A 20,879-nucleotide genomic window follows, 5' to 3' on the forward strand; every position below is an offset into this window, starting at 1 on the left:
TTCGATCCAGGTTGCCGCGAAAACATGTTTTGGTTTCACAAGGCCAACGCTACGAATCTCAACCCGATTTAAATAAGGCTCCCCCAAAACTACGCGACTTTTTACGGCGACAGCGACACGATTTCGTTGTTGTGTCGCTGCAAGCACTCTTCTATGGAACCATCTTGACTGACACGACGCGAATCGCTGCGAAATCGCGACGTTTTTTTGTCGCTGGTCGCTTAGATCTGGGGGAGCCTTTAAGTCGATAGACTTCTTCAAATCCTTGAATCATTCGAGTGTATCAAAAGCTGTTTCCTCTAGTGGAGGTTTGCTTTGGGTACGGATGCACCGCTACAGTGAGTGCCAGCCAGTGCTCGCCTACCTGTCCGGGCTTTACAGTTGCTGGCAGAGAAAGGGGTGCATGATTGGCCAATTTTATTGATTTGCGAAAGGGTTCGGGAAGAATTCGCCATTCAGTGGCAAAAAGTGCACGTAACTTTTCGGGGGGATTTATTTCCCTCTGTGAGAGGAATGGAATATCATTGACTGTGCAACTCTTTGTTCTAAACTTGGATGGTAGTCCTGAAAAGGACTGATTGGATGTTACATACTGTTTTACAACAGTACGGTTGCTGTCCCAAATTTACTTCTTGGCAGCGGTCTTCTTCGCGGCAGCTTTCTTGGCTGGGGCAGCCTTCTTCGGTTTTGGGGTCTTGGGCTTCTTGGCGGCGGTCTTGGAAGGTTTGGTGGCCTTCTGCTTCGGAGCAGCAGCCTTCTTCACACCACCGGCCTTTTTGGCAGCCTTGGCACCAGCAGCTTTGGCTTTCTTGGCTGCAGCCGGCTTCTTGGCTTTCTTCTCGCCGGCTGGCTTCTTGGCCTTCTTCTCCCCAGCTGGTTTCTTGGTGGCCTTCTTCTTCTCTCCGGTAGCCTTCTTGGCCTTCTTCTCGCCGGCCTTCTTCGGTTTCTTCTCACTGGCGGCCTTCTTAGCTTCAGCCTTCAGCTTGAACGAACCGGAAGCGCCGGTGCCCTTGGTTTGGACGAACTTGCCCTTCTCGACGCCATTCTTCAAGGCCTTCTTGAGGAATGGGGCAAGCTTGGCGACATCGCATTTGTAGTTGGCGGCGATGTACTTCTTGATGGCCTGCAGGGACGATCCGTTGCGTTCCTTCAAGGTTTTGATGGCAGCAACAACCATGTCGTTGACTGGGGGGTGGGTCGACGGCTTCTTCGGCTTGCCCTGTCCCTTGGGGGCCCTTGGCTTCTTGGTCTTGGCTGGCGAGGCAGCCGGGGCTGCGGCAGCGGCTTCAGTGGCAACTTCAGACATCTCGATAGGTAGCTAGAGTAACACTCACACGATGGCGATAGTAAACGAATGAATGACGGAAATTCTGGCAACAGTGCGGTGTTCGATTTCGTCGTCTGTGTTAGGGATGCAGACATGGTCGTCCACTGGATGACTGTTCGCGAAATATTGTACATATTTTTGGTAACACCTTTTTAAAACGCATTTTTCCGGTAATCGCACTAAGTATTTGCCTGTCTAGTATGTCCGTTTGGTGAGTGCATGAGTCTCGCTAGCAGCCCGTCATCGCCACATCGGGCCGGTTTCGCGAGAAGCACCGCTGAGACATGTCTTTACAGCACCCGTGCGCCATATGGTGTGGCTTTGCTCGATAACACAATCAATAGTAACTATTGAAACAATACCACCCTGCACGGCGGTGGTGAATTTGGCAACATGAATGGTTGCTCTTTGCGGTGACATGCGGGTATAGCCAGTATGCCGGTGTCTAATGGCCCCTAATGAGCCTCAAACAAAGTCATTCCCAGTGCCGACGAGCGATGTTACGCGTTTGGTTTTAGTAAACTTTGAACAATGTTAATTTGATGTTTTTCATCAAACATACCGAAAACTTGGGCTCGACTATGACGTCAGTCACACAAGTTTGTGCCATTTTGTCCGGAAAACAATGTCACCAAACACTAATCACCTTCCACCTGTGCACTGTTGGTTGGTCGAATGTGTGCAAATTGCTGGCATTGCCTCAGCCATCGGCGGCAACTGCATTGGAAAAGGACAGTGCACGTGCTACTATGGATCTAGTTTATCTGAGAATGTTTTACTTCAAGAAGCAAGCAAGCAAAGCAAGCACCCTCCCTGCGGTGGAATCTGCAAATGAGCTAGTGCGAAATCTGCCCGAATAGGCATCGGTTTTGCTAGCTGCAGTTGCATCGAATGAACATTCCATACAATCTCTTCTGGCGGCAGTAGTACCGGACATGTCGCGCTGAATTCGCGACAAATTGTTCTCGGAAGTCCCTAACATGCCCCACGGCACGTGTTCCCGGTGTAGAAACTGCACCCTACACTCCCCCGATCGAGATATATTTTTGTGTACAGTGCCCTCAGGGGCTGTTCAACGTGTCTGTCCGTGCTAGTACTGAGCAACACCCGAGCCAGGAAGCCGAATGGCAACCACACAACGTGTCATGTCACCATCATTCGCAAATTTCATAACGCCAACAATGACCATTTGCAACGCGCCCACCACCCATTGTGTATAAGAATGTTTTCCCAATTTCGTTTGACCCGTTACATCTCGAAGACACACCACCCACCCATGAACTATGTGAATGGGCCCCATCAATGGGAACCGATTGATGGCATTATCGAGATTATCCGATCGATAACATTTGCATCAACTGTTGTTCGATAAACGTTATTATGATAGCCTGAACTGCTGGGATGCTCTTACGAGATCGTTTGTAATGGGACGCTAGAAAACATAATGAGCTTCTTTCCAATACGTTGAGAAGAAGAACGAACGAACCACGAAACTTGTCATCATGCCTGCCTAGCTAGCTAGTCCTATGATGTCAAAATTGTCTAAACTACTAACATGCAGCACAACCGATAGCAAAAATGAAGTTGTTAAGGTGCAACATGGCAATCAGCATAAATATTGAACTTTAAACGTTCTGCTAGTGAATGGAGTGTGGTTAAGGTACAACATTTTTTTGCAATCAGCAGAAATGTTGAACGTACGAAGTGGATCTTCTTGTTTTAAATTCAAACGGATGGAAAAACTTAGATCTAGGGTTTTTTTTGTGAACAGATGTTTCCCTATACTGCTTAACAATGAAATTCCTATTATTTATTACGCAGCTGAATGGGGATCCAAATCTCTGCAACTGTAATCGTTATAATTAATCAATACTGAAACTGATAACATCGAATAAATAAAATGAATTGGATAAATTCAAACTGATCAGAGAGGGGGGTGTTGTCACGTATGAAGTCACCGCCGTGACACTACCTCAGTCGGTTCAATAGTGTGATAAAACAGTCTAGTGTCAGATTTTCAAAATCAACTCTTTTTCGGGATTGAAATAGTGGCCCTGAAAAGGGCCTTTTGGTTTGGTGTGATTGAACGCAGTGTCGGTCGTCATTTACTTGGAGCTGGTGTACTTGGTGACGGCCTTGGTGCCTTCCGAAACGGCGTGCTTGGCCAACTCTCCCGGGAGCAGAAGCCGGACGGCGGTTTGGATTTCGCGGGATGTGATCGTCGAACGCTTGTTGTAGTGGGCCAGGCGGGAGGCTTCGGCGGCAATACGCTCAAAGATGTCGTTGACGAAGCTGTTCATGATGCTCATGGCTTTCGACGAAACGCCAGTGTCGGGGTGAACTTGCTTCAACACCTTGTAGATGTAGATGGCGTAGCTTTCCTTCCTGCGCTGCTTCTTCTTCTTCTTATCGCCCTTGACAATGTTCTTCTGGGCCTTGCCGGATTTCTTCGCGGCCTTTCCGCTGGTTTTCGGTGCCATCGTGCTGCTAACGTTGTTTTAGATTCCAAACGAAAACTGAAACTGATGCCCGACCGAACCAGTCGGTTCTCTTTTATACCCGTAGAATGGTGAGCGCTGTTCCGCCCCTTCGCTTCGTTTGCTACTTCATCCATTTCGTTCGCACCATCCTAGTATGAGTGCAGCGCAGGGCTACGCATGTATAAAAGATACCCTCATCCGGTGAAATCACCACCATTCCGAATCGAACTGCCGTTGTGAACGGTTGCGTGTTCTTATTGAGTTGCGAGACACAAGTTCGAATTCTCTCCCGTTCGTGTGCGAAGTGCACTTTTCGCGATTTCCCGCTCCCGCGACTGCTCTCCGGCGCTAACCTACCTCCTCGGGGTGGCTAGCCAGAAGGCATCTCTGCAAGCAGAGCAACCGCGGCCCATAGCGATGGGTCGCAATAGAAAGCAAAAGGCGGACTCCGCCTCGATCCCCGCCCCGCTGGCCGACAGCGGGCAGACCAGCGCGCCGAAACGAGCCAGGAATGAAGATGCCAACCCGGCGGCATACAGCAGGTTGCTGGCAAACAACCAGTTTGCCTCCCTGCCTGTGGACCAAGCCCCCCCGGGCGCGAAAGTTCCCCCCCTCTTCACGGCTTCGAAGGACCTCTCGGCGCTGCGATCCGAGCTAGCGGCCAACAACATCCGGCCGCTGTTCAAGCTGTGCCATACCGGCACCAAAATCATGTGCGCTTCGGGCGCCGACTTCGACAAGGCCGGCAAGCTACTGAAGGCAAAAGGGGTGGAATTCTACACCCACGATGCCCCCGGTAGCAAGCCGTTGAAAGTTCTCATCCGAGGGCTACCGGAGTTCACCCCAGAAGCCATCATCGATGAAATGAAGGCGGCTGGACTCAAGCCGACGAATGTGTTCCCCATCCGGCGAGCACAAGGAGGACGACACCGGGACCAGCTCTACCTGGCCCATTTGGAGAAGGGGTCCACCACCATGGCGGGCCTGACGAGGGTGAGAGCGCTCTTCCACATCGTGGTGGAATGGGAGCGCTACCGCCCGAAGAAGCGAGACGTGACGCAGTGTGGCAACTGCCTCGCGCTCGGGCATGGGACCAGGAATTGCCATATGAAGCCCCGCTGTGGCAAATGTGCCGGTGCGCACGCCACTACGACCTGCCAGCCGATGGAGGGCACCGAACCGAAGTGTGCCAACTGCGGTGCAAACCACGAGGGCAGCAGCCGCAACTGCCCCAAACGTGCGGAGTTTCTGGCAATCCGCCAGCAAGCGTCCGCCAAGAAGCTGGGACGGCAACGCCAGCGCCAACCACCCCCACCGCTGACTGAGGAGCACTTCCCGACGCCCCGCTACCAAGTGCCCAATCTACCACCGCTTCAACCAACCCACCGGCAGGCATCCCGCCAGTCGGCCCCCTCCGTTCAGCAACGCCTCGCGGCCGCCGCCGCTGCTCCATCGGTCCGGAATGCGCCCCCTCCTGGATGGGGGAATCCTGGACCCAGTGCTTCCGGCACTCCTCCTCCCTCCGACGACGACGGCTCCCTGTACACGCCGGAGCAAATGTTGGAATACACAAGGAACCTTTTCCAACGGCTACGAGCCTGCCGTTCCAAGTCGGAACAGATCGACGCCGCCAACTCGGTGGTATTTGCGTTCCTATCCAAATATGGCCCGTGAGGCCATCACCAGGATCGCAAATTGGAATGCTTGTTCCCTCCGGAACAAAGCTATCGAGCTCGTCGAATTTCTCGAAGAGAAAACCATCGACATCGCCATCATCACGGAGACGCACCTCAAGCCTGAGCTGAGCGTCTCCATTCCCAACTATCGACTTGTGCGGCTAGATCGGACCGACTCTGAAGGAGGGGGAGTCGCCATCGCTTTGCGCCACAACATGAACTGCCGCCTGCTGCCGAGCCTGCAGCTCAAGCTCATCGAGGCCGTAGGAGTAGAAGTGCAAGCTTCGGACGGCCCGATCACCATCATCGCTGCATACTACCCAACGCAAGCAAGCCTCAACGACGGGTCGGCAACGGCCCTGCGACAAGACATCACCAAGCTCACTCGGCGGCACGGGCGGTACATCATCGCTGGCGACCTCAACGCGAAGCACGAAGCCTGGGGGAACCCCCGAAGAAATCGGAACGGAGTCATCCTGCAGCAAGGCTTGGAGGAGGGCCACTTCAACATCTTGGGCCCGGATACTCCCACCCGGTTGAGCAGATCGGGAGCCCACGCCTTCATCGACCTGTTTATCACCAACATGGTAAGCATCTCTCATCCGGTCGTCTACCAGGAACTCAGCTCGGACCACTATCCGGTGGTGGTGGAAGTTGGGTCCTCGGTCAACCGGCATCTCAAGACCCGGCGCAACTATCGACGCGTCAACTGGGACCAGTTCCGGCAGTGTGTCGACACCCACGTCGACTACGAGGTGCGACCCGAGTCAACTGATGACGTCGATCGGCAGCTGCAGGCCATCGAAGAAGCGATCTCCCAGGCCAGGGAGCAACACGTGCCGGCAACCAGTCAGGTGAGCAATAACATACCAATTGATAGACTTACTAAAGATTTGATCAGACTTCGCAACACCATCCGCAGGCAGTACCAGCGAACTGGGCTGCCTGCCCTTAAATCCGATGTCAATCGGATGAACAAAATTATCAAGGCCAGAATGTTGGACCTCAGAAATCAAAATTTTTCAAACAAAATCCGCGCTCTCCCAGACTGTGCTCAGCCGTTCTGGAAGCTCACAAAAATTTTAAAAACCAAGCCTAGACCAATTCCACCGCTGGTTCCACAAGATAACAATAGCCCCGTAGATCGCTTGATAACGCCTGCTGAGAAGGCAGCCGAAATAGGTCGACATTTCGTCAGCTCACATAATCTTGGACACCATATCATCAGTCCGCATGAAGCTGCCGTGAATGAGCATGCAAACAACCACCATCTGATTCCCAACGACTTCTCGGAGGAGTTGGAAATCACAGCTGACGAACTCTCGACCTATTTAAAACACTCCAAAAACATGAAGGCCCCAGGTTTCGACAACATCATGAACTTGGAACTCAAGCACTTAAGCGTCCAGTTCTATGATCACCTCGCAGTGATCTTCAACCAGTGCCTCCGGCTTAGCTACTTCCCATCGTCCTGGAAGTCAGCCAAAGTCGTCCCCATCAGGAAACCTGGGAAAGATCCTTCCTCGCCTAAAAGCTATCGCCCCATCAGCCTTCTCTCAGCGTTATCAAAGCTTTTCGAAAGGGCAGTTTATCGCCGACTTCTTGCTTCCGTAGAGCAAAACAACATCCTGCTCGATGAACAGTTTGGTTTCCGACGCGGTCGTTCAACCGTGCACCAACTGTCCCGAGTCACCAACATCCTCAGACGGAACAAGTCTCTATCCAAAACCTCTGCCATGGCCCTGCTCGACGTCGAAAAAGCGTTCGACAATGTCTGGCATGATGGCCTGGTGTTCAAGCTTCAACGATATAATCTTCCCAGCTACCTGGTGAAAATAGTACACAACTATCTGTCGGCGAGGACATTCCGGGTCTCACTAAACGGAGCAATTTCCGATGCGCACGACATCATCGCAGGCGTCCCCCAGGGCAGTATCCTCGGGCCCCTGCTATTCAACCTGTTCACCTCCGATATGCCCGCACTCCCAGGAGGCGGCGCACTGTCTCTGTTCGCAGATGACACCTCCATCGTCTACAGTGGTAGAAGAATCAGAGCGCTCACGGCAAAACTCCAACGGGGCCTGGATGTCCTGACAGAATACCTCACCAGCTGGAAGATATGTATTAACGCGGCGAAGACCCAGGTCATCCTCTTCCCCCACTCCAGATCCCCCAGACTTGTTCCGGCTGAGGATTGCAAAATCACCCTAAACGGCACAGCGGTGGAATGGTCCAACGAGGCCGATTATCTAGGCTTGACTTTGGACAGCAAGCTGATCTTTCGACAACAAGTCGACAAAACGGTCACGAGGTGCAGCACGATGCTGCGAATGTTGTATCCCCTCACAAACCGTAGGTCGACACTGTCCCAAAAGAACAAGCTTGCTGTCTACAAACAAATTATCCGTCCCGTGATCGAGTACGGCATACCGGTCTGGGAGAGCTGCGCTAAATCACACCATCTCAAACTCCAGAGGGTTCAGAACAAGTTCCTTAGAATGGCACTGAACGCCCCAAGGAGAATGCGAAACTCTGAGGTCCTCCGTCTGGCCGAGATACAAACCCTTGAAGATCGCTTTAGTGAGTCTATCGGAAGGTACAGGGCTCGTTGCCGCACGTCAGACCAGCAGGTCGTCCGCGCTATAGTCGCACCCCTTTAGGTTATCAAATTTTGTTTTGCTTGTGTATATAGTAGTTAGGTTATCAAATTTTTAATAATCACCAGAGCTCCAAAGAGCCAAATTGTTAAACTAGAATATTAAAATTTAAATTCCACAACACCATATCAAAACGACCAAGATTGAAAGGCCCTTGGCCGACCAATATAGATGTAAGAATAATTGTACCCCCCCAAATCAAACATGAAAATAAATATGAATTAAATCGTATCGTGAAATCACCATCAGTACCGCTTACGTACGCTTCGTGAACGTTTGTTTCTCAAGTCCACTCAAACTCAACCACAAAATGTCTGGCCGCGGCAAAGGAGGCAAAGTTAAGGGAAAGGCAAAGTCCCGTTCCAACCGCGCTGGATTGCAGTTCCCAGTCGGTCGTATTCACCGTCTGCTCCGGAAGGGCAACTATGCCGAGCGTGTCGGTGCCGGCGCTCCAGTCTACTTGGCTGCCGTTATGGAATATCTGGCCGCTGAAGTGCTCGAATTGGCAGGAAACGCTGCCCGTGACAACAAGAAGACCAGAATCATTCCCCGTCATCTGCAGTTGGCCATCCGCAACGACGAAGAATTGAACAAGCTGCTGTCCGGTGTTACCATCGCCCAAGGTGGTGTTCTGCCCAACATTCAGGCTGTCTTGCTGCCGAAGAAAACCGAAAAGAAGGCATAAGTTACACTGCGTGCATCAAACCAAAAACCGTCCTTTTCAGGACGACAATATCCAGTCCACCGCTAGAGAGTTGTTGTTGAAATATTGCAGATTTATCTAATTTAGCCACAGAGAGGATCGATGAAGAGATATCGGCCATATTATGACCATTTCTGAATCAATTCCTAGATTCCGCGGGGGGAAACGTTTGGGCTTCTTAAATGTTCTGTTCGGGATACCTCGAACTTTCGATTTTTGGAGTTCAATTTGCCGAAACAGAAACATAAAACATTGAAACAGCCAGCCCTGCGTGAGCTGTTCCTGAAGAGAGAGGAGGGTAAACTGTTCATCCAGTTCCTGCCCCATTTTCTACTATCTACTGCTTGACAATAGAAGAGTTGATGAAGCAGGTAGTATTTAAAAAACTTATATTATTTATTCGAGGAAAGGCTATATCAGGAGCTCCTAATATTAAAGGAATCAATCAATTTCCAAACCCCACAATTATCAATTATAACTATCATAGGGGTGTGTTTCAAAGTAAACAAGCCAAAGATTACGTTTCAATCATACGGTCAAACTTTCAATGTTGGATGTTCGAGTTGTCTAGTTTGTAGCAACAAGGGGAGGCGAGCTGGGAAAGCTTCTGCATCCGGAAAAGAGCATAAGAAGAAGGGGAAACATACGGCCGGTACCAGAGAATGAAGTCCGCGCTGGAGATGCACATTCAAAAGTGTGTGCAAAGCGAAGCATGAAGGGACAACTCGAGTTGTCGGTTGGTTGACGTACCTCCCTCATCAGTGTTGAGAGTATGATCGTTCGGTGGTAGGAGGAAGGTCAAGGGGCTTTAGGAAGTAATCGTTCCCCCAGGGGAACAAACAGTTTTAGGTACACTGAAGGGAAAATTGCTCACACAACTCTTTTAGGGAATGCTCTAGTGGCCCTGAAAAGGGCCGTTTTGTTGAGAATGGCAACTATAATGCAGACCGAATTTAAGCGCGTTCTCCACGGATACGGCGAGCCAGCTGGATGTCCTTGGGCATAATGGTGACACGCTTGGCGTGGATGGCGCAAAGGTTGGTATCTTCGAAAAGACCGACCAGATAGGCCTCGCTCGCTTCCTGCAGGGCCATGACAGCCGAGCTCTGGAAGCGCAGATCGGTCTTGAAGTCCTGGGCGATCTCACGAACCAGACGCTGGAATGGCAGCTTGCGGATCAGCAGCTCAGTCGACTTTTGGTAGCGACGGATTTCACGCAGAGCAACGGTTCCTGGCCGATAACGGTGAGGCTTCTTGACACCTCCGGTGGCTGGGGCGCTCTTGCGAGCGGCTTTGGTAGCCAGCTGCTTGCGAGGAGCTTTTCCTCCAGTAGACTTACGAGCAGTCTGCTTGGTACGGGCCATTGTGTTAGATGATGATTAATTTGCTTTCAATCCAAACGGATCAGTTGAAACGCAGCGACAGAATGAGGGTCAAAAAACCAGGCAGTCCTCTTTTATATGCTCATATCGATGCAGGCAACCAATCGGAAGCCACGGAAGAATAGAAAAAGCAAGAGAGGAAAGAAGAACTCAACCCTCGAGTGGGTATAAAAGTGGCCGCTAGTGTTTGGCGCAGCCATGCAGTTGCGTGATAGTTTTCGAGTGAATAAGACGTGCGAATCGGAAGCTAAAAGGAAAAGCGAAAAGGAGAGAGACCTATTTTCGACGGTGCCACCCGTCAGTGTGTGAAAGAGTGTTCAACCGCGATCGTGTTGCGATCACAGTGAGCGTTGGCATTTGCGTTGTGTGACAGCAAAAGGAAGAGAAGAAGCGAGCCGGAGTGATTCCGTCGGCGAGCTGCAGTGCAGCAGGGCGTTGCGGGGTGGGAAAAGAAAACAACAAAAACCGTGAAAAGTTGTGGTGGTCGTTCGAATTGATTTCGCCGACGTTTGGTAGTGCCTAAACGAATAGGATTTTGCGGTGCGTGGAAGGAGAAGAAGAATTCCTCTAGTGCGTGAGTGAAGACAATTGATTGTCTGGAGTTGTGATTGTGGGAGCTCGGCCTGTTGGCCATGGCGGCTGTAAATGCCGCTCCCCCCGGGGGGAATTCCGGTAACGGGAGAAGATTACCGGAATGGTTGGATCCGAACAGTAATCACGGACAATTAGTGGTGATGTCGATGGTGGCGAAAGACGGAGGAAAGTTCCCGGACAATCCGTTCGTTATCGGGCGGTCGCTGGAACATGCCGCCGGTGGAAAATTGGACGAGACGTACACCGAAAACAGAGGTTCGCGGTACGTTTTGAAAGTGCGAAGTGAAGCGAAAGTGCAAAAGTTGCTGCAGATGACGGAGCTGATTGATGGCACCAAGGTGGCGATTCAATTGCATCCGACGATGAATTTCGTCAAATGCGTTGTCAGCTGCCCGGAAGCGATCAACATGAGCAAGGAATTGCTTGAAACGGAGTTGAGCAGCCAGGGCGTGACGAATGTCCACCGAATCACACGACAGGATGGAAAGGTAAGAGTAAATACCCCTACCCTTATTTTGACCATCAGTGGAACTGTTATCCCGAAGCATATTTGGTTCGGTTCGCTTCGAGTTCCCACCCGTGTGTATTATCCCTCCCCAATGGTTTGTTACAAGTGTTTCGCGTACGGTCACACAAAATTGCGTTGCCAGGGGCAGGAACGGTGTCGAAATTGTTCGAAAAGTCACCCAATCGATCTCGAGGCCGGCTGTGCATCGCCTCCGCAGTGTTTGCATTGTGGCGAAGGGCATCAGTCGAACAGCAAGAAATGTAAGGTGTTCCAGAAGGAGGAGGAAATCATCCGGATCAAGGTCAACACCGGCGTGTCGTTCATTGACGCGAAAAAGGAGTACGACCGGGTCCATGGCGAAAAATCGTATGCTGGGGTTTCCGGTGCTCAGAATCGATTGCAGCAGGACGAAAAGGATCGGGAAATTCAAGTTTTGCGGGCTGAAGTGGAGCGGATGAAAGGAGTCGACCAGGAATTGGCGAAGCTCCGAAAAATCGTCGAGGAGCTTTCGACGAAGAAGCATAAGCGGAGCAAGAAGGAACGAACGATCCAAGTCATGAAGGTAACCGATTCGGAAATGGAGGCAGAAGAAATCGACAAGAAGGACAAGTTGGCGAAAAGGAAGCAGCAAGGAGGATCCGGAGAAATCTCCCCTCCCTACAAGCGGAATACGAACGGGAACGATTCGGAAGTAATGTCGGGTAGCAACTACGAATCGACGGGAGCTATTGGTGGCGAGGTGAGTTCACCTCTTCCTCAAAGATCCAGGTATGGCCCAACGAAACCGCAATCAAGCCGCATGTAACAGTCGAAGTAGTGAACAGCATAGTTGTAGCCCCCCAAAAGTGTTTGCAGTGCAGTGGAACATTAACGGCCTTAAAGGCCGTCAGGATGAACTTTTGTTATTAGTGCGTGAAAATCCTCCTGTAGCTATCGCTCTGCAGGAGACTAAAAACAGTGACAACTCGTTTCTTGGGCGCTTCCTCCGGGAAGAATACGTATGGTTTAATCGTGTGGATCCGGAAAACAGCACGGTGCGGGGCGTCGCTCTTGCAGTGCGTAAGTCTTTCGATCCGTCTCCCGTGGTATTAGACTCTTCCATACCAGCAGTAGCAGCAACGATCCTTTATCCAATAGAAGCCACTCTGGTTTCTCTATACATCCCTCCAGATAAAATGACTGTCCAAATGGTGGAAGACATCTTAGCGTCGATTGTGCTGGCAAGCAAGTATCCGCTAGTGGTGATGGGAGACCTTAATGCCCACCATGAGGCTTGGGGCTCCAATAAATCAGACAATAAGGGAAAAGCAATCCTAGAGTTCGTGGTTGATCACGACCTAGTGATTTTGAATTCCGGACAAGGTACCCGATTAGATCCTGTCAGCGGAAAGTTATCTGCAATCGACCTCACCATTGTATCAACGGAGATTGGGTATAAACTGAGCTGGACAGTGGATGAAGATAACCGAGGTAGTGATCATTTCCCGATCATAATATCCGTTACTGGAGCTGAAGTTGCTAAGCAGACTAAAAGGCGGCAATGGATGTACAACAAGGCGGATTGGAAGGGTTTTGAGAACTCCATCGAGAAGAAAAGTGACCAGTTTTCCAGCATCGCTGAGTTCACCAAGCTCGTGAAGTCAAGTGCGGAGAAATTCATTCCTCGAACCAGCTCGAATGTTGGGAGAAAATCGGTTCACTGGTGGAACCCGGAAGTGGAAAACAACGTAAAGTACCGGAGGAAAAAGCTACGTAAGGTAAAAAAGCTACCCGACCATCACCCGGAAAAGGCCGAAGCTGTTAAAGAGTTCAAGCTAGCGAGAAACAACTGCAGACGAGTCATCAATAAAGCGAAAAAAGCATCCTGGGACGAGTTTACTAATTCGTTCAATCCAGACACTCCAGTGAGCCTCATCTGGCGTAACGTGAAAGCGTTGAGCGGGAAGAATCAAGTAACGGCACCAACCCTTCGGCTGAATGACGTGTTTTTGGAGGACCCCAAAGAAATTGCAAACACAATGGCTGATTATCTTGAGCAGATATACGGACCTGAAGAGATGATTGCGGCCGAGCCCATGGCAGATACTCCCAAAATTGAAGGTCTGTTCAATAGGGATATCTCCATGGAAGAGCTGTTGTGGGCAATAGACCAGGGTAAAGGGCAATCCGTTGGGCCTGATTCTCTCGGATACCCAATGTTGAAACACCTCCCATATATGGCCAAAGTCGGTTTCTTGAAGCTTATCAATGAGGTTTGGAAGTCGGGAAAAATTCCACATGAGTGGAAGGAAGGTACAGTTATCCCGTTACCCAAACCTGGTAAAGACCCCAAGATTCTCGGCAATCAACGTCCCATCACATTGATGAGCTGTGCTGGGAAGACGGTAGAACGGATTGTCAACCGGCGGCTCGTTGAGGTAATTGAATCAAACCAGCTGTTGGATCCACGACAATATGGGTTCCGTCAGGGAAGAGGCATCGATATGTATCTAGCGGATCTGGAAGCATGCGTTGACGAGGCTCTAGGAAAAAAGCAGCACATCGACTTAGTTTCTCTGGACATCAGCAAAGCTTACGATCACATCTCCAACAAGGCAATAGTAAGACAGCTGCAAAACTGGGGAATTCACGGAAGGTTGATGGAGTTTGTTCAAGACTACCTCAGAGATAGGTACTTTCGAGTGGCAATTGGAGGGACCTTCTCTGATAGGAAGAAACAAACCAACGGCGTACCACAAGGATCAGTGCTGGCAGTGACTCTCTTCGTGATCGGCATGAACTCTGTATTTGGCAGGGTTTCGGAGAGTAGTCCATCGCGCGTGCTGCGCTTCTTTGTTTATGCTGACGATATTGTCGTAGTCATCTCCGGTCTGAACCAAAAGGCAGTCAGGAAAAAGGTACAAGAAGTCGTTTCATGGATAGGAAACTGGGCCAATGACAGCGGCCTTAAAATTGCTGCTGAAAAATCGAAGCACCTTCACATTTGCAAAAAGTTGAAACACGCAAACCTTCCAGAAGTGAAACTAAATGGAGCCAGCATACCACTGGTTAAAAATACCAAAGTGCTTGGGGTGACGATCAACAGCAGATTCGACTTCAAGGAACATGCAGTGCAGGTCAAGAAGGAGTGTAAAAGTCGAACATCGTTGCTTCGGATCATTGGACGTCGATCCGGCGGAACAAGGTCAACTTTGCTGTACATCGGAAAGGCCCTAATAATTCCGAAGATATTTCATGGATGGGGCATAGTAAGTCGGAGCAATACGCAAGCAACAAATATCTTGAAACCTGTTTACAACGATATGCTACGTATTGCTTCCGGTGCGTTCCGGTCTAGCCCAATAGTAGCAATTTGTGCGGAGTCTGGCGAGCTGCCTTTTGAGCACTTGGCATGCCAAGTACTAGTGGCAAAAGCTTCGAAGCTGGAAGAGAAAAAGGCATTTGCAAACCACTCAGACGAGTGGCCAATTTCAACGCGTGCGAAAGGTATGTTTGAAGAAGCGACGGGTGAGGAATTGCCGCCCGTAGCGGAATTCCCCCGACCGCTGAGAAAAAGCTGGGCGTCTGCGGAAATAACGGTTGACTGGTCTATTAAGTCCCAATTCAAAGTAGGAGAAGCCACCAGCAAAGCACAAGCACTATTTATCGATTTAGCGAGAACAAGCTACGTAAACTTTAAGCATGTTTTCACTGATGGATCGGTAGACGAAGAGGAACGAGTCGGGCTGGGCATATACTGCAACGGAGAGGAGCGGTGTGCCCGTCTGCCGACGGGTTGCACGATTTTTTCGGCAGAAGCGAAGGCGTTACAGCTTGCTGTTCAGTCCGTTGAACCTGGAGAGAATGCTGTCATCTTCACGGACTCCGCGAGCTGTGTGGCAGCGATCGAAGCGAACACCACCAAACATCCGTGGATTAGAGCAGTGCAGATTGAAATGGAGAAGAAGAACGCGGTGATTTGCTGGATCCCTGGACACGTAGGAATTGATGGGAATGAGAAAGCGGATGCATTAGCGAATAGTGGAAGAAGAGAAGAAGTGCGGGATCGACAGGTACCGGCCGTCGATCGAAATAGTTGGAGCAAGAAGATTCTGGAGTATGTGTGGGAAGGGGCCTGGCACCGAGAACGATCAGTGAAATTAAGAAGAGTGAAACCATCAACTGCTGCATGGAGGGACCGAAAGACTCGTAGTGAACAAGTGGTGCTAACCCGATTGCGTATCGGGCACACGAAGATAACCCATGGGTGGTTGATGGAAAAAGGGGAGGTGCCGAAGTGTCAGCATTGCGGCACAATAATTACAGTGGAGCATTTGCTCATTGAATGCAGGGCATTCGAAAAAGTGCGTAAGGAGATAGGACTCGAAAACAGTTTGGGGGAAATATTATGTTACGGACAAGAGAGGGAAGGGAAAGTGATCAAGTTTTTGAAAGAGTTGAAGCTTTTCAATCAAATTTAAAAAACTATGGGAAACGTTGAATCAAAAATGTAATGGACAACAATGTAAAAACAATGGAAAAAAGGAAAAAGAAGTAAATAAATCTGTTGATGAAAAAGAACTGTGAAAACAATCAGAAGTGTGAAAAGGGAAAAAACATCAAATGCATGCGAAACTGTCAATCGTCGAAAATATGAATGCGATTCTAACAATAAAACTGTTTTACACTCCGTAGATGACCGAGAGGCGAATGACCGCTTTTGCGGTTAAAGCCTCGTTAAACCAAACAACCAACCAACCTTGGCGCAGCCATCAGTTCCAGTACTACCGTCGTCGAACACAGAACCAAATTCATCCAAAATGACCGGCCGTGGCAAGGGAGGCAAAGGACTCGGAAAAGGAGGCGCCAAGCGTCATCGCAAGGTTTTGCGTGATAACATCCAGGGTATCACCAAGCCCGCAATCCGTCGTCTGGCTCGTCGTGGAGGAGTCAAGCGTATCTCCGGACTTATCTACGAGGAAACTCGTGGTGTGTTGAAGGTGTTCCTGGAAAACGTCATCCGTGATGCCGTTACCTACACTGAACACGCCAAGCGTAAAACCGTTACCGCTATGGATGTTGTCTACGCTCTGAAGCGTCAGGGACGCACCCTGTACGGTTTCGGAGGTTAAATCGCATTCCAAAGTTTCGCTCTTCAAACGGCCCTTTTCAGGGCCACCAAACACACTCATCAAGGAGTTGATATGACAAATGTTCACACACTAAAAGCAAGGGTAATCTAATGGGACAAGCACTACACGCTTTTGCAGTCCGGCGGTGGCGTGGCTTGGGGAGAAAATTCTCGTCTCCGATTGGAAGACACCATAAAATGCCAATATATATACATACATAGTCTAGTCTAGTCAGCACTGTCATTTCCCGGGGTGGCACTACTGTTGTTACTTACTTGTTGTACTTCGGTCGGTTCGAAAACAACAACCGCTATGATGCCACGCCGGTGAAATCCAGTGCGTGCATCTTTCCATACCAATCTCACGTGCATGCATCTCAACTCCGGACTTCAGTGTCAGGTACGGAACGCTCGTCGTACCACTCCCTATTACCTATTACCACTCATCAAATTCCATTAGGATTGCGTTAGGAACTTCTTAGTTTGCCTCGCTCGGTTCCACAATGCGATGGACGAACAAATATTTCATCATGTTCCACACTGTACCTTATGAGAAATGTCCCGCTCACTGGATGCGGTTGCAATCAATATTTACAAGCACTGGAATTGTGTTCGCGCACCCGAAACGAAACGAAGGGAAAACGAATCACCGAACCGGGTGAGAGACGGGAATTTGAATCCACCGACGGGAAAAACCGGGAATTTGAGAAGGTCACCGGGAAAATCGTTTTGAACGAACATTTCCAAGCTTCGAATCTACAAACCACAACAAGCATTTATGACTTTGAACAAATCAGTTTGTATTGTATGTAATGTATTGAAAGTGGATGATGAAATGTCTACCGTAAAATGGGGTGTTTTCAAGCAACTTCTAGTATGTCAATAATTAAACAAAGGACAGCCCTACTACAGTAAGGACCCGATTTTGTCAGCCCCTCGATGAATTTTAGGCTGACCAAATCGGGTCATTTTATTTTGTTCCCGTTTTTCAAATTTCGACATGGTTACATGGACTTTTAAAGAGGGTACGTGGTAAAACATGACGATACCAATTTTTTGACAAATCTGAAATTGGCTGACAAAATCGGGTCAGTACTGGATTCTCTCGTCGCGTGCCAAACACAATTATGAGGATCCTATGGCAGATTTCTGAGATAATCATGAAAATGTGTGATTTTTGACGTAACTGCAAAACAGGGTTGTAAAGGAATTTGACTTTCGCAAATGAAACCATATTTTGCCAACAACAAAACATAATCTTTTTGATCAATAACTTTGATGCTTTCATTCATTTTCATAAGTTATGCTCAACCTCAATCAGATAATACATCAATATTATCGAACTTGGAACTCCTGCAAACGCAAACCGTTTTCTTTTAACTGCTAAATCTTTCATAGTTATTAATCTGGAAACTGTCAATACTTCGTAAAATTGTCTTGAATTGTTTTTGAGACTTAAATGCAACAGGATCATAACCTATATACCGTTAAGTCACCAGTCACCGTGCGGCCTCCATTCACCGTGCACATATACAAATTCCTACAGAATATTCATACAATTTTCACAAATCATTCTTTGGTCAGCAAAATAAGATAAAACTGATGAAACGAAGTAGTTTTTGCCACAAATAATTTTGAAAAACCTAGTTTATGTAGACAAAATCATGTGAATTCTGTTTGATAACGAGATATTGCAACAATCTTAGTAGAAACGCCAAAAAATCACATTTTTTATTTTAACGATAGAGTATGAAATTTTTCAAAATTTCAACAAGTTTTCACTGTGGATATTATTAGTAAGATGTATTTCATCGTATGAGCAATGAGATTTAATGCAAATTAGAATTTTTATTGTGTTTCAGTCGAAACCCAAATGCACGGTGAATGGATCCTTTTCAATATATATGGATCCTATTACCGTGTATAGTGTAAAAGGCATGGAATTATGCGATAATATTAGATTTATTGTTATGTCGTCATTAAACTACTTCATATTTAGAATTTAAGTGAATATGGAATGGTTTGGACAATACAGTCAAACCTCCTATAACGATTTTAATTAAAAAATAATAATTTAGCCAATTTTTAAACTTTGTATAGTTTTTATTGTAAATGAAGATTTGAATACTCTTAAAAATGAATGCGCACACTACTAGCAACATAGTTGCTCCATTAACAACGTTTCTTCAAGATACAAAATCAAATCATGACGAAAACTATACGCACGGTGAATGGTGCACTAGTGTGCACGGTAAATGGTGACACATAGAACGGTACGAGGCGACCTTAACATGACATTTTCAAACATAATTTTTGACTAATTTTTTGTTATGCATCACTAGTTTTAGATTTTTCCCTGAATTATTATATAATTGCCCGCTACGTAGTGGTATTCTAGTACGCTTCAAATTATTTGGAATAGTTTTATATTTTTTTGAAGTGCAAATTTTTCTTAAATGCACGGTGAATGGTAGCTTGACGGTACAGTTAACTCTCCCTAACTCGATATTGAATTTGTCTTGAATTGGTTTTGATACTTAAATGCAACAGGATCATAACCTATATATTTGCATTTGCTTCTTTGAATGATTGTTCTCCTTCGTCTTCGAAAATAGCCCCTATTTGTTTTGCTGGTCTGCTCGATAGGTAGACAGTTTGACAGTTCGATAGGTAGATTTGGTTTCACTCTTCGCGCAACTCGGGTGCCTCTGAGAAAAAAAAAAAAAAAAAAAAAAAAAAAAAAAAAAAAAAAAAAAAAAAAAAAAAAAAAAATCCCATATTTTCAGGGCTAGACATTTTAGTAATATTCAGTAACAAACAAAATAGTCCCCTTAACCTTTACAATGCAGCTTTACTTCACGGAACAAGCCTAAAGTATAATGGAACATATATCGGCATAAATCGAACGAGTTTTGTAACTTGGAAAAAGTAGTAGAAAAGATAATCCCCTAACACCCCGCTAACTTTCAAAAAGAAACTTTTTCCATAAGAAATATTAAAAGGCGAAATCTAGATAACATTTTCAAAAGCTTTTGTCTGCGTTGTGATCTCAATTAAATATACTTATGTTCTGGGTTACTCACATATTTTTGTTAATATTGTTTCATTGTTTTGTAGTTAAATCTTTTTTGCCAATAAAATTCTTTCAAAAATGGTTTGAATCGTTTTCAATATCTAGACTCCACAATACCTAATATTAATAGATATCCCCGATCACATAATGCAGCTCACAATCCTCCGAACAAAGCAAGCAAGATATATCGACTTCCGACGTTTTTGTGACTTTTCAAACTTGATGGAGAAGTTCAATCCCTTAAAACCCCACGAGTCCTTAACACCCCATTTTACGGTACTAACTTCTTAAAAAGGTTTCACTTTTCTCAATAATTAGCAATGTAGTACCAAACAATGTTTGTTTGATTTTTTGAGCTTGGCTCTAACTTTTTGACTCAAGAGTTTGAAAGAAAAGTTTACTAGCCTAAAATAATCTTGCCGAAAGTTTTTGCACTCAAACATATTGGATGCAAAAAAAAATCCTAAGTTGTTGAATATTCATACCACAATAAATCCAGATTTCCTTGGGAACAGCATTTTAAGAGTTTCTAATCTCTCATTAGTTAACTAATCGATTACAAATTGAATAGGTAAGGTAGATGCTGCTACATGTGTGGGTTTGTTTTATTATTTTAATTCACCCTAGATTTAATTACTTTAGAGAAACATCAATTTAATGAAACACTGATTTATTTTGGCATCTGGAGTTTGGCATCGGCCAAATTATCTGAAACTCGGCAGTAAGACGCACTTGAAGAGCATAATGTTGATAAATAGCAGTTAAGGCCTTCCTTAGTGTAGTGGTAAAGTCGGTGGCTACAAAGCAAACCCATGCTGAAGGTGTCTGGGTTCAACTTCCCAACAAGCCATGTGAGCAAAATGGTCACATAAAAAAATAAAGTGAGAAGCCGGCCAAGAAAAATGAGAAGAAGAAGAGGCATTCGCAAAACCCCATGTGCGAAATAAATCAAAAGAATGAGCACAAAAAATTTTGATAATGAAGACGCGTTCACTCCAACGGAAATGCTCCACGTGTAGTAACAGCGGCGGAAGTAATTTACCGGTTTCAATTTGAGTGTCAGGAGCTCAGGGCCAAATTTTCGAGCCGCAAATTTTTCTCGGTGCACGCAAGCAAATGGCGGCGGTGCTCACTCTCTTTCTCTCGTACCCAAACTGCGATGGGGATGTGAGGCGTTCGATTCGCCAATCACGCTTAAAATCAGTTACACTGTATTGATTTGCTCTCATCTTTGGAATAGTGGAACAGCATTGGATTACGAAAATCAAACATACTGAGCAAGGTCGACCCATTGGCCCCGAAAGATTGAGATTTTCAGAAGCCAATCCCTGGGCTTAGTATTTTACTGCCAATTAATTTAATTTGCAAC

At 47.3% G+C, this 20,879-nt stretch overlaps 5 protein-coding genes across 5 annotated transcripts; 2 read left to right on the plus strand and 3 right to left on the minus strand.

The window, feature by feature from the left end:
• Positions 1 to 477: 477 nt before the first annotated feature.
• On the minus strand, positions 478 to 2,593 carry LOC110680540 (histone H1-like). The gene has a single exon (XM_021856335.1). It carries the CDS (start codon positions 1,304 to 1,306, stop codon positions 626 to 628), a length of 681 nt encoding a protein of 226 aa, XP_021712027.1. The 5' UTR covers positions 1,307 to 2,593; the 3' UTR covers positions 478 to 625.
• A 787-nt stretch (positions 2,594 to 3,380) lies between these two features.
• LOC110680542 (histone H2B) lies at positions 3,381 to 3,910 on the minus strand. The gene has a single exon (XM_021856337.1). The coding sequence runs from the start codon at positions 3,805 to 3,807 to the stop codon at positions 3,433 to 3,435; it is 375 nt and encodes a 124-aa protein (XP_021712029.1). The 5' UTR covers positions 3,808 to 3,910; the 3' UTR covers positions 3,381 to 3,432.
• Positions 3,911 to 8,380: 4,470 nt separating this feature from the next.
• On the plus strand, positions 8,381 to 8,873 carry LOC110680539 (histone H2A). The gene has a single exon (XM_021856334.1). It carries the CDS (start codon positions 8,451 to 8,453, stop codon positions 8,823 to 8,825), a length of 375 nt encoding a protein of 124 aa, XP_021712026.1. The 5' UTR covers positions 8,381 to 8,450; the 3' UTR covers positions 8,826 to 8,873.
• Positions 8,874 to 9,739: 866 nt separating this feature from the next.
• Positions 9,740 to 10,398, minus strand: LOC5579085 (histone H3). Its single transcript, XM_001657229.2, has one exon. The coding sequence runs from the start codon at positions 10,205 to 10,207 to the stop codon at positions 9,797 to 9,799; it is 411 nt and encodes a 136-aa protein (XP_001657279.1). The 5' UTR covers positions 10,208 to 10,398; the 3' UTR covers positions 9,740 to 9,796.
• Positions 10,399 to 16,075: 5,677 nt separating this feature from the next.
• On the plus strand, positions 16,076 to 16,485 carry LOC110680537 (histone H4). The gene has a single exon (XM_021856332.1). The coding sequence runs from the start codon at positions 16,127 to 16,129 to the stop codon at positions 16,436 to 16,438; it is 312 nt and encodes a 103-aa protein (XP_021712024.1). The 5' UTR covers positions 16,076 to 16,126; the 3' UTR covers positions 16,439 to 16,485.
• Positions 16,486 to 20,879: the final 4,394 nt, after the last annotated feature.

This window comes from Aedes aegypti, unplaced genomic scaffold (assembly GCF_002204515.2).
Source record: "Aedes aegypti strain LVP_AGWG unplaced genomic scaffold, AaegL5.0 Primary Assembly AGWG_AaegL5_hic_scaff_1555_PBJ_arrow, whole genome shotgun sequence".
Taxonomy (NCBI): Eukaryota; Metazoa; Arthropoda; class Insecta; order Diptera; family Culicidae; genus Aedes; species Aedes aegypti.